The sequence below is a fragment of the Chenopodium quinoa genome, unplaced genomic scaffold (genome assembly GCF_001683475.1).
Source record: "Chenopodium quinoa cultivar QQ74 unplaced genomic scaffold, ASM168347v1, whole genome shotgun sequence".
NCBI lineage: Eukaryota > Viridiplantae > Streptophyta > Magnoliopsida > Caryophyllales > Amaranthaceae > Chenopodium > Chenopodium quinoa.
Genome location: NW_018742556.1, coordinates 627227 through 641939, shown reverse-complemented (window position 1 = coordinate 641939; position 14713 = coordinate 627227). Strand labels below are relative to the sequence as shown.

General features: G+C 37.5%; 1 protein-coding gene across 1 annotated transcript; it reads left to right on the top strand.

Moving 5' to 3' along the window:
* Positions 1 to 11444: 11444 nt before the first annotated feature.
* On the top strand, positions 11445 to 12551 carry LOC110720304 (immunoglobulin G-binding protein H-like). The gene is made up of 3 exons (XM_021899305.1): positions 11445 to 11558; positions 11697 to 11858; positions 12174 to 12551. Exons 1-3 carry the CDS (start codon positions 11445 to 11447, stop codon positions 12549 to 12551), a joined length of 654 nt encoding a protein of 217 aa, XP_021754997.1.
* Positions 12552 to 14713: the final 2162 nt, after the last annotated feature.

Here is a 14713-nt window from a genome sequence, read left to right as displayed (position 1 = left end):
TCTTAGCTTGTTAGTATATTTAGATTTGTAGTGACTAATATATATAATTAGTGATTTAATTTACAACTCATTTAACTAACTCATATAATATTATTTTACTGTTCCATTAAAAAAAATATAAAAATAAAATAATAATAATAATAATAATAATGCCGTTGCAATAGATACACTCTCCATATATCGTTGTATACAACAACCGTTGCATTAGGTGCCAATTTCATCATAATTATTAGTCGGTAATCTATTGCCACGGATAATTTATGTCGTTGCATTAGATATTGAGCTAATGCAACGGAACATAGATACCGTGGCATTAGGTGTCATATACCGTGGCATTAGACCTACTGCAACGCCAGCAGATGCCACGGTACATGGCCGTTGCAATAGGCCTAATGCCACGGATTTTGACACCTAATGCAACAGAATTAGGGGTTGCAACAGGTCAAAAATGTAGTAGTGATCTATGGGCTCAACTATTAAAGATATAAATAATTTGGACCATTAAATAATTATTAAAGATATAAATAATTTTACAAGCTATTACAACCAAACAGAAAATAGATATTAAGTATATATCTATGGGCTCAACTATTAAAGATATAAATAATTTGGACCATTGTAACTTAGTTGTAATTAGATTAAATATTTGTAGAATTCAATTAAATATTGTAGGATTCGTGTAAGGAAATTGGACGTTGATAACCACTCAACCCTCCTAACCAATTCCAACAAAGCTTGGCTTGAGGTGGGATAGATATGGTAGGACCTAAAAGGTGAGACAATTTATTGATTTTGAGTTGTGTTGTGTCAGGCTATTTAAAATTTTAAATTAAAGTCATTTAAGATAAAAACTATTGATCTTATTGATTTCTTAAGAAGGAATTTTTATATTAATAGTTTCACACTTATAATTAAGTCTTATTAAACACTTGATTATAAATTATTGTTGTTAATCTATATGATTGAGGAGATAGTTCATTTTGTTGTTATTGTTGATACTATTTTTATAAGTCAAACCTTATTCATTGTACAGAAAATAAATCTACTAATATATAAAATATAACGATTATATATTCATAAAGTGACAAATCGTCTTTAAAATGATAAAGAAAGCGACAATTGTTTTGATCTAATCCCCTCACGTATAAGTTTTGGGTGACAACCAATAATGAAAAATGGATCGAAATTAGGATAGGGAATTAAAAAGCAAGTGTTTGGATTTAGGAAGGTGTAAAAACAGCTTTAGAAGGGTGAGCTAATTATATATCCACATGGAATACAGCACACACTTGCACTCATGCATGATATATGGCCGCATGGGGAATGGTCCATTGTTCTGCATCCAAATATCATAGCCACCTCTACCACTTCAACTACAACTATATAAATTATACTCCGTATACTATTACATTCTTTCTCTCACTTTTTTTTTTTTTCTTTTTCCCATAAATTTAGTCAGTTTAACACCGCAGATCAACACTTGAGAGTAGAGAGGAGAGAAAAGGAAATCCTCCTACTCTCAAACATTTTGTAGTTAGTAGGGCTCGAACTTTAAATTCTCAATAAGTGTATAGCTTGGTAACTATAACTCTATATGCGTATAATCCAATATATTTAGTACATTTTATAATTTATGTTCTTTAGTTGTATGATATAGAGTATATATCACCAATTAATATTACTACGTAATATAAGTGCAACTAGTGTGGCTATTTGCAGAGTTGATATTTACTTGTATTTTATACATGGTTGTCTTGTAACATTAGAGTTAACATTATACAAGTAAAAAATTTCAATAATTAATTGCAATAATTAAAATAAATAAAATAAATAAATAAATAAATAATTGATAAGGTGATGCATCAGCACGAATCATGTCTTTCAAGATCAAAAAACTAATTGTATAGCATTGGATTGATGCATGAGAACGACATGAGCTAGTTGCATTACTCTCTTTTATAAAATTAACTAGATGAAACTCGTGCGATGCACGGTTTGTTTGATTTTTTTTAAATAATGTTTTTTTTTTGTATTTATGAGCCTAAAATTTGTTATATATTTAGATAAAATTACTAATATTAAAAGATAATATATAATATTTAATTAATTTAAACTTAAAAATCTCATTCGTCAATTTTGCTTACATGACATTTAAATTATTTAATTCTAAAAGAAATTAATAATCTATTATTTAATTGGCTACTACTAAGATTTATAATCCTACATGGCGCGTTGTAGTATATAAATGAACATTGTAGTATATATTATTTATCTATTAATATGGTAATGACTAGATGAAGCCCGTGCGATGCACGGTTTGTTTGATTTTTTTTAAATTATGTTTTTTTTGTATTTATGAGCCTAAAATTTGTTATATATTTAGATAAAATTTCTAATATTAAAAGATAATATATAATATTTAATTAATTTAAACTTAAAAATCTCATTCGCCAATTTTTGCTTACATGGCATTTAAATTATTTAATTCTAAAAGAAATTAATAATCTTTATTTAACTGGCTACTATTAAGATTTATAATCCTACATGGCGCGCTGAGAAATATTTAGATAAAATTCCTAATATTAAAAGATAATATATAATATTTAATTAATTTAAACTTAAAAATCTCATTCGCCAATTTTTGCTTATATGGCATTTAAATTATTTAATTCTAAAAGAAATTAATAATCTTTATTTAATTGGCTACTATTAAGATTTATAATCCTACATGGCGCGCTGAGAAAATTAGATCCTACGTGGCTCTCTAAAAACTCGGGAAAAAACTCCCCTTTATATATATAATAATATTAGATTGTATTTTCATATGTCAAAATCAAAATAAAATGGCAGAAATTATATTTTGTCAATTCCCATCATCTTGAACAATAATAAATCCATTAATCCAACTGCAATCTTAAATTGATTAATAAGATGCGTAAATTGTTGACAAAGTTTAGTCCCAACCAATTGTAGCTTGTCTAGTTGTTCTTGGTCTTACGTTGGTCACAATCAAAGCAACTCAATGACGCTCCTGTCAATTTCATTGTACATTTGTACTCGTAACATTTGATCACTAAACCCTTTTTCTATAAAAGTTGCCTGTAAGGATATGTCAAAGATATGAACCAATCATGGTACGATAATCACAATCACGAGTCATAGATAAAACTTAATTATGGTAGAGTGGGAACGCAATACTCGTAGCTAGCATAGTAATGTGGTCAACATAAGCATAACGGATTAATGGAGCGAGTACCAGTACGTATTATATGTAAATGCGTGCGTTACAGAATTGTAACTTTATAAGGATATAGCATATAGATCGAGCAAGTGAATAGTCGAATAGATATAGACTCGGTAGTATCATAAAATCGTGTTTCATCGTCCACGTAAGACCATGTATATGTAGTTAATTACAAGTATTAGGGCATGTTCACATTTACTGAATTGAGCTGAACTGAACTGAACTGATTGGAGCTGAACTGAACTGAATTGATTGGAGCTGAACTGAGCTAAACTGAATTGAACTGATTAGATCGAGCTGAACTGAACTGAATTGAGCTGAATGAATATTTTATGAGAGAGGGAAATTAGGAACTGATTGGAGCTGAACTTAACTGAATTGATTAGAGCTGAACTGAACTGAAATTAAGTAAATGTGAACAGACCCTTAGTTAGGTATTAGTAACAATTAAATATAACTATATAAGTAATGTTTAAATAATTTTTTCATTTTTAAGGACCATTATTATTACCTCAACGAGTTGGTGTGCAACTCCACATAATTAATTTAATTATCCAATACCTTTATACATTGCTTGATTATGATTCAAAGGGTACTATACATACTATAATATGGTAACTACCAAGAATTAATGCAGCTAACCACAATTGAAACAAATTGTTTGAAAAGATACATGTATAGTAATGCTTCTCAATGACAAGCTAAGCTTTGTGGCACACAAAGTGACAAAGGATTACAAACTACTACAAATCTACAATAATAACTCTACAAAGTCAAGAAATTTGGCATTCAATAATAGACATTAACCTATCTAACAATAGAGTGTCGCAAATATAAATACGTTAAAGTAGGGATTAACGTCACAAGAAATGAGAAAATATAGGTTTTGATGGGAATTATACAATACCTTTTTTTTCTTTTTTTTTTTTGAAATGAAATTGATTTATAAATAAAAGTTACATGATAATTAAATCAAATAATATTTCATCAGCAAAGCTACAATTTCTTAGACTTAGGCCTTGTTCTTTTGAGCTTCTGGGCAGAGCAGAGCAGATTTCAGCAAAGTAGAGCCGAGCAGAGCAGATTTCATTATTATTATTATTATTAGAATTTATTTATTTATTTATTATTATTATTAAATATTAATTATTATTATTATTATTATTATTAATATTATTATTATTATTATTATTACTACTACTACTACTAGTAGTACTACTACTACTAATATTATCTCATTATTATTATAATCATTAAATTTTTAAAGTTAAACATTAACTATTATTATTATATTAATTATAATTATAATTATTATTATTAAATATTATTTAATTATTATTATTATTAAAAATTAATAATTAGTATTATCTTTAAATATTAGTTATTATCTTAATATTAATTGTTATTATAAAAATCAATTATTGTTATTATAATTAATATTATTAGTTATAAGTATTATTATTACTATTAGTATAATTACTATTATTATTACTATTATTATTATTATTAATTATTAATTATTATTATCATTATTAATTAATAATAATTTATTATTATTATTAATAAATATTAATAATAATAATTATTATTATTATTTTAATTAAATATAAATCATTAATTATTGTTATTAATATTATTAAGTATTAATTATTATTATTAAATATTAATTATTTATTATTATTCTTATTAAATATGAATTATTATTATTAAATCTGAATTATTTATTATTATTATTAATTATTAATTATTATTATAATAATTCAATATTAAGTATTAATTTTAAGCCTATTTAAAAAAAAGTATTAATTTTAAGCAGAGCATAGCAGAGCAGGGCAGAGCAGAGCAGAGCATATTGAAGCAGAGCAGAGCAGATTTCAGCAAAGCAGAGTAGAGCAAAGCAGATTTCAGCAGAACAGAGCAAAGCAGCTCTAAAGAACGGGGCCTTAATAAAATATTAAAAAAATCTCTTAGCTAGTAATATTCTTTTTACTAATAATTAATTATTTTGCTAATATATCGAGGTTTTTATACAAGTATTTTGTATGGAAATAATATTCTTTTTTTCTTAATTATATGTAATTACTGATAAATTTAAATCATTTTAATGGATTAAACTATTAAAGTGTTCACACGTCTCTCAAGTCTTCTTATTTCCACTCTTTATTATTTAAGCCTTCTAGCTAACTCATTCTTTAATATTTTCTTTTTTTGGTGTTTAGAGAGCCACAAAGGCGGAGAATGAGAATCGATTTCAAGATCTCTTAGAATCGGAAGGGGAACTCTAACCACTTGAACTATCCATCACTCTCAAATTCCTAAAGCTGTAAAGCATATGGATTATGAAGATCGGTATTGCAAGAAATAAGTGTGAAAGTTGATTTTTGCACTCCTACAATGAGCCAATAGCTATATGTGTACTTTTAGTCTTCTATACCCTACTTCAGTCTTCCATGAGGAAGATCAAGTCAAAACTAACATTAAAGTGGCAAAATAACTTCGTATATTAGTTTGAAAATGTACAACCTAATTAAATCCTTAACATTAATTATGTAGAGAATTTAATGAAATCATAATAACATATCATATGCTTATTTATGAGAATTAAAGAGATATTATTGTTTGCAAAGAGTATTAAAATGCTACTTGTAAAGCAACAAAACAATTACTCCTATAATAAAAGCGAGCCTGAAATTTCCTTTAAGCGACATCAAGTTGTTTACCAGGTCACTTGAGTCAATTCTTGTTGGTAAATAACGAGTTCACACATACTATCATAGGATATACTTTTGACAAACACATGATATATACTTTTTTTTTTCTTTTTGATTTTTAGGAGATACATGATATATACCTTTAAGCTACCCTCCAACGCAACATTATACGCAGTAGTTATTAGTAATTGAAATTATAAAAGTAATATAGTCAAATTTATACCTTACACATGATACAAATTAACAAAGCTTGTGTCAAATATATGAACAAGTAATCATCTTAAATTAACAAGATCAAATTTCTTACAAAAAATCATTACATAAAAAAAATAACATAAAAAAACCTAGAAAAATTGGTAGTATGAATAATTTTTATGCTTACATCCTCTTTAAAAATGGTTGGTGTATACTTATAAATTTAAAAAAAAAAACAAAAAAAACAAAACCTAAAACACACATAAAGATCCAGTAATAATGTATTAGTGTAATTAAAAAATGGTTAAATTTGTGGATGTTAGATTGCTAACTAATTTAGTTGATTAAAGTATAAAAGTAGTGTTAATTTGGAATCAAATCCCGCCTACATTATTGTCTTTTATGTTCTTTATATTTACACAGTCACAAAAAAAAAAAAAAAAGGTTAAATTTAAAAACTTAAATTGGGCCTAGGACACTAAAACCGTTGATTTAAAAATTGGATAGTACCGTAACAAAAGAAACTCAAAACAAATAGCCCAACAATAAAACCCTAATTTCAAAAACCCCGCCCAAATCGCCGTATATATGATCTCTCCCTTCAAATTTCTAAAACCCTGCAAATTTCCGAGAGAACCAAACCCAGAAAACAAAACACAATCTAACAGAGACAAGCTCTCTATGAAAATGCCGGAAATCCGGCTTCACAGCGCAGTCAAGTACCCTCCGTACAATAATGTCGGCCTCTTTTTCCACGTAAAAAGAAGGGAGGGTAAAATCGTCCAATGCTTCATAATAAAGGGGTAAATCCATATAATTGGTATGTATTTTTTTTTTTTTAATTTTTCTGATTTTTGGGTTAGTGATGATGACGAGAAGGGGAAAGAGTCATATTCTCAAGTTGATTAGATTTTTTTTGGAATTGGTATGTTTTTTTATTTGTCTGATTTTTGATGAAATTTAATTTATCCTGTTTTATTGTGTAATATGTTCTTAAATTGATTAATCAATTCACTTGAAATTGCATTAACATTGGGTGTTACAGTTAAGTGTGTAAATTCTCCCATGCCATTTAGGTGTTGTTAGAGTCTTGGAGATGTTGATTGTACTACATTTTGATCAGTGTAATTTTGTAGTACATGGGTTGTATTTGTGAGAATAGAGCATGGAAGAGTTGATTAATGTTGGATTTTGTTGTAGTTAAGGATGATGGATTGATGGTAATGCAATTGAAGGGGATTCAGATATATGTGATGAAGTCGGGTAAATCAATTGGTGTTGTTTCGGGTGAAAACAATGGGACCTTGCCGAAGGTCCGATGAAGTGGTGAAAACTGGATTCGGTCCAAGTGATGTTGGGCCGAAGGTTTCCTTCACAGCAAACACACGTAAATTAGCCTCGGGGGTGTTGCCGAGGAAGGCCCCTCCGATGCTAAAGTCAGTACAGTGTGTAGAGAGATAAAGCTATGCAAGAGAATTAATTGCTTGAGGCTTTGTGTGAATGTCTGTACAAATGCAATATTGATGGCTTTTATACCTTTGCATATATGGAGAATGTGGGCTTTGGCCCAGTTGACTTGCCTTGTGGACTGGTCTTGACTTTAGCACAATTGGAGAGTTGAACCTTGACCTTGGGCTTTTAATTGGATCATTTAATGTCTAGGCCCAATTGGACTAAATTGGACCCAAACAACTTGCCCCCCAGACTCGATTTGGAAGGATGACGGGTCGGGTTTGATTAATCAGAAAAGGAGGGAAGCAAATGATTTAATTAATCCAAAAAATTTGAATTTAAACCGTAATTAATGAAATAACGACGGTTGGGCAAATAATTGTGGAAATTGGACGGATAATGGGCGGTTTAATCATGAGATCGTGTGTTTAACGGTTACTTAGTGGGGTGTTTAAGAGAAATTGAAGCGCGGACTCCCTATAATTAGAGGCGCGTCATCTCTCCTCACTTCTTCACCGACACAAACCCAGAATTCTCGAGAAAACCCAAGAACCCGCGTCAAAACTTCGCAAATTCCCCGAGTATTAAGCTTAGAAACTGAAATTCGCTGCTACCAACTTGTAAATCGGCAACTTCCGCTTCAAATTGAGGTAATTTCCTTTGATTTTAGCTTATTTTTCTTCGAATTTGAACTCTTTCCCCTTTTTTCGACTTTTTCTTCGAAACTTACCCATGGTGAGAGGAGTTAGAGGTAGGGCCCGTGCTCCAAGAAGAGCAAGGCCGATTCTCGATCCTAGGAACAGGACTAGGACCTGGAATGGACAGAGAGCAGAGTCTGACCCTGCTGAAGGGATTAGGGCGACTCCCATTTCTTCGGCTCCTCCTCAGGGAACGGAGGGGCCGAGCGTTTCTGGGCGGGACGATGAAGTTCCCGCCATCCTTTGGGATATCCTCCCTGGATTTTCGGAGTGGGAGGATACTGAAGTAGCTTCGGCCATGATAAAGAACCGCCCTATCTTGGTGGGTAGAGAATGCTGAACAGTATCGGTTTGCCGAGCAGATTGAGTTGCATTACGGCATCCTCGAAGCTGACGGGTATTGGTGCCGAATGCCTGTGGCATCCGATAGAATTCATCGTCCACCCCCGGGGTATGTGGGGGTGTACACAAGACAACTTCAGTATGGGCTGAGGTTCCCTTTGGACGTATTCGTCCGAGACTTGCTGATCCATTATAATATTTCCCTATGTCAGCTAACTCCCATTAGCATCCGAAGGGTAATGACATACTTATGGGTCTGCAAGTTCTTCAGGTATGTGCAGAACCTGCACTGCTTCAAAAAGCCCCATCGGCTAGTGCCAAATATTCAAAGTGGGCACGGAAATCACGGTTCTGGGTGGTACCGGATTGAGTCTCGGCCCCAGTACCTAACCATGTGGCCGAACGACTCTTCAGACAAGGACTGGAGAGGTCAATAGATTTGGGTTAGGGCGCCCAAGGACCCGGACCACCCTTGTGTCTTCAGCGCTCCCAGGTATCATGCCGAGCCTGATCCCAACATGGGAAGCTTAGGTCCCCCCGAAGATAACGACCCAGATCCGAACCTTAATCAACAGAACATCTTCGGCAAGCTGCCGAACCAGGGGGGCAGCGGACGAATGCAGCGTATCCCGGAGACTTGGCTCCCCGATACGCACTATGTCTTCCAAGAGAACGTGCTAGCAGCTGTCGGCCTCAGCCGAAAGTTTAGGGATGGTAAGCTTCTTCGGCTGGGGCCAAGGCCTTTTAATTATCTCTTTTTCTCCATTTTCACTTCGCACTTCTCTGCTGTGCCAACCCAGCTGAACTGATCTTTTTCCTCCTTTTTTTCAGAGCGGGACGAGACCAACGTCGGCATTAACTACGATCGTCTCGGCGTCAACCGAGAACGAGTTGTAACTGACCGGGCCCCTTCTATCACTGAATCGAAGCATAGGGAAGTCCATCTAGACTCTTCCCATTTCCAAATTGAGGCTGTTGCTCTATATCAGAGGCAGAAGCCTTGGTGGAAGAAGAGGGATCCCTGGTTTCGGCTGTTAGACGAAGAAGCTGAAGCTGCCCGTACGGCCGAAGAGGTTGCACGGGTTATTGAAGCTTGTGAAGGAGGAGAAGGGTCCTCCAGGGCTGCTGAAGAAGAAGTTGCAGCTAGGGCAGCTGAAGAAGACGAGGCTTTGCTGAAGACCTCGGTGAGCTTTTTGGACTTAGCTTTTCAGCTTTGTTGTTGCTTGTTTTTTTTTTTTTTTTTTTATTCATATTCTTCATCCCCCCTGTCTTTTACAGTCTGAAGAGAGTAATAGACAGAGAGAAGGGAAAGCCCCTGTTCGTCCCGAAGATCAGGTACAAGAAGAGTCTGAAGAGTCAGACATGGACGAGCAGCCTCTTCAGAAAAGGCGACTAAGAATGGCCATCATCGGCCCGCATGACTTTCAGAGGAGGCCGATGACTATCGGCATCGAGATAAGAGAACCTGAGGAAGGCGGTGGATCGCCGAGGGTCCCTCAGCCACCACATCAATCACCGCCGAAGACCCCTCCGCCGCCTCCCGAGATGAAGGTGGATCAGAAAACTCCCAAACCTAAGGGAGGGGTCCAAGAGGAGGTTCAAGAGAGTGCTGTTGAGCACAGAACTGAGGATGCTGTGATGCCCAATGCTGAGGGTTTCACAGCTGACATTGCAAGAGAGGTTGATGCTTTCGTCCTCACACCTGAAGAAGAAGCAGAAGTCATAATAATTGACTCTGCTGAGAAGAAGGAGGATGCCGAGCCATCTAAGACTCAAGAAGCTCCATCGTCATCCTTCCCTTCCTTCCAGACGCTGCAGTCTAGAGAAATGGGTTTCTCGGCCCCCCCGAATGCCAATTCCAGATCACATCTAGGACTTCATATGGGGCCAAAACTGAGAAGGTGCTGCAGCCTACTTCGGCGATTTTGCTGGCATGTCCGAAGTAGATAGGGCAAGGATCTGGTCGCTGAAGGTCACTGCTAGGATGGGCGAATCCAGCAGATTAGTTCCAGACCCAGCCAGGTCTAACCAACTGCTGATGATGCAGGTGAATCTCCTTCCTTGCTTTTATCTCTTCAGTTTAGCTCTTCAGTTCATTTTTTTTTTACTCACACTTTACTGCCCCCCCTTTCTGCAGTCTGAGGAAGGGAGCGAAAGAAGAGAAGGAAAGACACCTGCTCGTTCTGAGGATCCATCTTCGTCAGAATCTGAAGAAATAGACGAGCAACCCTTAGCAAAGAGGAGGAGGAGGTTAGCCTTGCTGGGGCCTCGTCAGTTTCAGACGGGGATGAGGCCTACCGGGGGCATCCTCATACGGGAGCCTGATGAAGGTAGACGCTCGCCGAGGGCTCCCCCTCCGTCGGAAGCTCCGCGTCCTCAAACCCCCCCTCCACCTCCCGAAACTCAAGAGATGGAGGTGGACCAAAGAACTCCTGATCCGAAGGGGGGGTTCAGGGACGCTCTGCTGAAGAATCTGAGAAGCCGATTGCTGAAGGCTTCTTAGATGATATTGATAGGGAGGTTGACGCTTTTCTTCGTCAACCTGATCTGGGGGAGGAAGCAGAGAAGGTCGTTGCTGCTGACCCTGGTGGAGACCAACTAGGGTCCGCCGAAGGAGAAGGTCATGCTGAGCCTGAGAAGATTCAGGAAGTTCCCTCCTCTTCCTTCCCCTCATTCTAGACGCTGAGCTCTGGAGATTTGGGTTTCTCGGCCCCCCGCATCACAATCCCAGAACCTGTTTGGGAAAGAATTTGGCGCCAGAACCGTGAAGGGGTTGCAGGCTACTTCGGCGACTTAACTAGCATGTCCGAAGTGGACCGAGCAAAGGTGTGGTCGCTGAAGGTCACGGCTGGGATGGGAGAATCCAGCCGAAGGGTCCCTGACCCTGCAAGAGATAACCAGCGTTTGGTGATGCAGGTACTTAACCCTTTAGTTGCTTTGCTTTCATTCAGCTCTTCTTCTCCTTTCTGGCTCTTTCCTTTTTTATTACTTTACTTATTTCAACTTATGTGCCCCTGAAAACAGGTTGTGCACAATCAGACTCTTACTGTATAGTTGATTGACACCCTCCAAGACAAGCTGGAGCATGCCTGGGAGGATGCAAAGATTGCCCGGGAGGAGGCGAAGCTTGCTGAGCTGAAACAGCAGCAGAGCGAAGAATATGAAAAGAGGGTTGCTGAAGCCATTCAGACCTTCTGCTCGGCTATGGAGAAGGAAGTTTTTCCCCCGCTGATGGAAGGGGAGAAATTCCTTCAGGAGAAAATGGGAGTGGACATCTCCAAATTTAAAATTGCCATCGAGAGCCGAATTCAAGAAGGGGCTGCTGCACAAGCTGAAGTGCAGCAGAAGCTGGAAGCTCTTGAAGCCAGCAGGATGGCTGCTGAAGAGGCTCTACAGGCTAGGGATGTTCACCTTTCTGCTGCCCAAGCCGCTGCTGAGAGCCAGGACTAGAAGTTGAAGGAGTTGGAGGATCAGCTGAGAGTCAAGGGAGATGAGCTGACCCAGGCCAATACCGAAGCTTCCAACGTCCAGCTGGAGCTTAATGAGCAGAAGACTTCTTCCTCCAAACTCTCAGAAGAGTTGGAAAAATCTAAAAAGGATTTGGAGGAGAGTCAAAAGAAGTTAGCTGACGCTGAAGCCTTACTCCAAGTCCGCCTCTACACCCAAGAAGAGTATGAGATGGGCTACATAAATGGGTTTAAGGTGGCTCGGAGGTATGCTCTCCATGCTGAGCCTTCGCTGGATTGGTCCAAGTGTGCGCTTTGGGCTCAGGACCCCGAAGATCCGCACATGCTGTATGCCACTCCTACCGAGCATGAGATCCTTCAGGCTGAACAAGCCGAGGAGGAAGTTGAGCGGCAGGAGTTGGAGGCTGAACAGCGAGCTGCTGAAGCTCAGGCAAAGGCCTAACCTGCCTCCTCTGCTTCTAGAACTGAGACTGCCCCGGGGCTTGGCCCGACTGATCAGCCTGATCATCCAATTGAAGCATAGGAAATCGGGCAGTCGTCTTCAGAATCTTGCGGATCAACATGCGCTTAACTTCAGACTCGTCGCTTTCTGAATCTCTTTTTGCCTTATCTTTTTGCTTCAGCTTGCCTTGATGTACAAACAATTTATTTTTGTTTCTGTACGTATTTCGGCAGCTGTTATTTTCCGCTTGTGGGCAGCTGCCGATATAGTCTCTAATTTATTTGAACTTGTAGGTCACTTTCTGAGCATGAATCATTAATCTGATGTTCTTTTCTTCAACTGCTTTGTCTTATTTTGAATGCTTTGCTATTTCTGAACTTTGAAATTTTCGCAAGTGCAAAGCTTTCGGCTTGAAGAATTCTGCTGAACATAAACCTGCACTGATAGTGCCTCTTGCCCCCCTAAAAATCCGAAGGCTCAAGTCTTTGGATTGCTGAGTTGGGTTTTGTTTCTCTATCTTTTAAAAATGGGTATCCGAAACACAGGGCCAACTGAAGGCAATGCTTCGGATAATGGCTCTCTGGGATACAAGGCTCAGTTAAGGCAATATCCCAGAACTATCCATGGAATCATGTCTTTGGAGAACAAGTCTTACTGAAGTTTGACTTCAGCTGAAAGACCAGTGTTCTTTAAAAAGACGAGTTTGTCAGCAATCTGAAACCTAGTTACCCGGAGGCGAAGGTTTCAGACGAGGCTGAATAAAAAATTTCCAACAGTTGCTGTTATCCTTGATTTTCTGTCTATCTTTTAAAAATGGATATCCGAAACACAGGGCCAACTGAAGGCAATGCTTCGGATAATGGCTTTCTGGGATACAAGGCTCAGTTAAGGCAATATCCCAGAACTGTCCATGGACTCATGTCTTTGGAGAACGAGTCTTACTGAATTTTGACTTCAGCTGAAAGACTAGTGTTCTTTAAAAAGACGAGTTTGTCAGCAATCTGAAACCCAGTTACCCGGAGGCGAAGGTTTCAGACGAGGCTGAATAAAAATTTCCAACAGTTGCTGTTATCCTTGATTTTCTGTCTATCTTTTTAAAAATGGATATCCGAAACACAGGGCCAACTGAAGGCAATGCTTCGGATAATGGCTTTCTGGGATACAAGGCTCAGTTAAGGCAATATCCCAAAACTGTCCATGGACTCATGTCTTTGGAGAACAAGTCTTACTGAAGTTTGACTTCAGCTGAAAGACCAGTGTTCTTTAAAAAGACGAGTTTGTCAGCAATCTGAAACCCAGTTACCCGGAGGTGAAGGTTTCAGACGAGGCTGAATAAAAACCCTTAAAGAGTAGATAGAATAAAGAAAACTTTAAAAGAATAAAAAGTTGCAAATACTTATATAAATGGTGGCTCTAAGGCCTTTCATTAATTCAAAATGTACTTACAAAGATTGTTCTGCCCCGAAGGGTTTACACATGATATTTCTTCAGTACATCAGCATTCCAGTGATTTTTCAACTCAGTTCCGTCCAACTGCTGAAGTCGGTATGTCCCTGGCTGAAGCTCATCACAGATTTCGTAGGGTCCCTCCCATTCAGCTGAGAGTTTCCCATGGATTCGGCCTTTCTGAACCGCAACAGCATTCCGAAGGACAAGGTCTCCAATTTTGAGAGGTCTTGCATGGACCCTTCGGTTGTAAAATTTGCTGATTCTCTGCTTATAAGCGGTCATTCTGTCTCGGGCTGAGTCTCTTACTTCGTCGAGGAAATCGAGTGATTCCTTCATCAGTTGCTCATTCTCAGCCGAGAAATGGTGCACTCGTAAACTCTCAGAGCCGATTTCCCTTGGAAGAACGGCTTTGGCACCATACACCAGTTCAAAAGATGAATAGCCCGTTGCCTCTTTTTCAGTTGTCCGAAGGGACCAGAGGGTTCCTGGGAGCTCCTCCAACCACTTGGACTTTTGATCTTCCACCCTCTTTTTGAGGGCGTTCAGGATCTGTTTATTTGCAGCTTCGGCTTGTCCGTTACTTTGCGGGTGGCATACCGCTGAATATGCCAGTTTGATACCGAACTTATCGGTATACCGCTTCAGCGACAAGTTATCGAATTGCCTCCCATGATCGAAGAAAAATACTTTCGGGATGCCGAAACGAGTGATGA

Coding starts and splice junctions, on each gene's coding strand:
- LOC110720304 (XM_021899305.1), top strand. CDS start 11,445: ATGTCCGAAGTGGACCGAGCAAAGGTGTGGTCGCTGAAGGTCACGGCT. Junction 11,559..11,696: donor ACCAGCGTTTGGTGATGCAG/GTACTTAACCCT, acceptor CTTACTGTATAG/TTGATTGACACCCTCCAAGA. Junction 11,859..12,173: donor GCTCGGCTATGGAGAAGGAA/GTTTTTCCCCCG, acceptor TCCAACGTCCAG/CTGGAGCTTAATGAGCAGAA.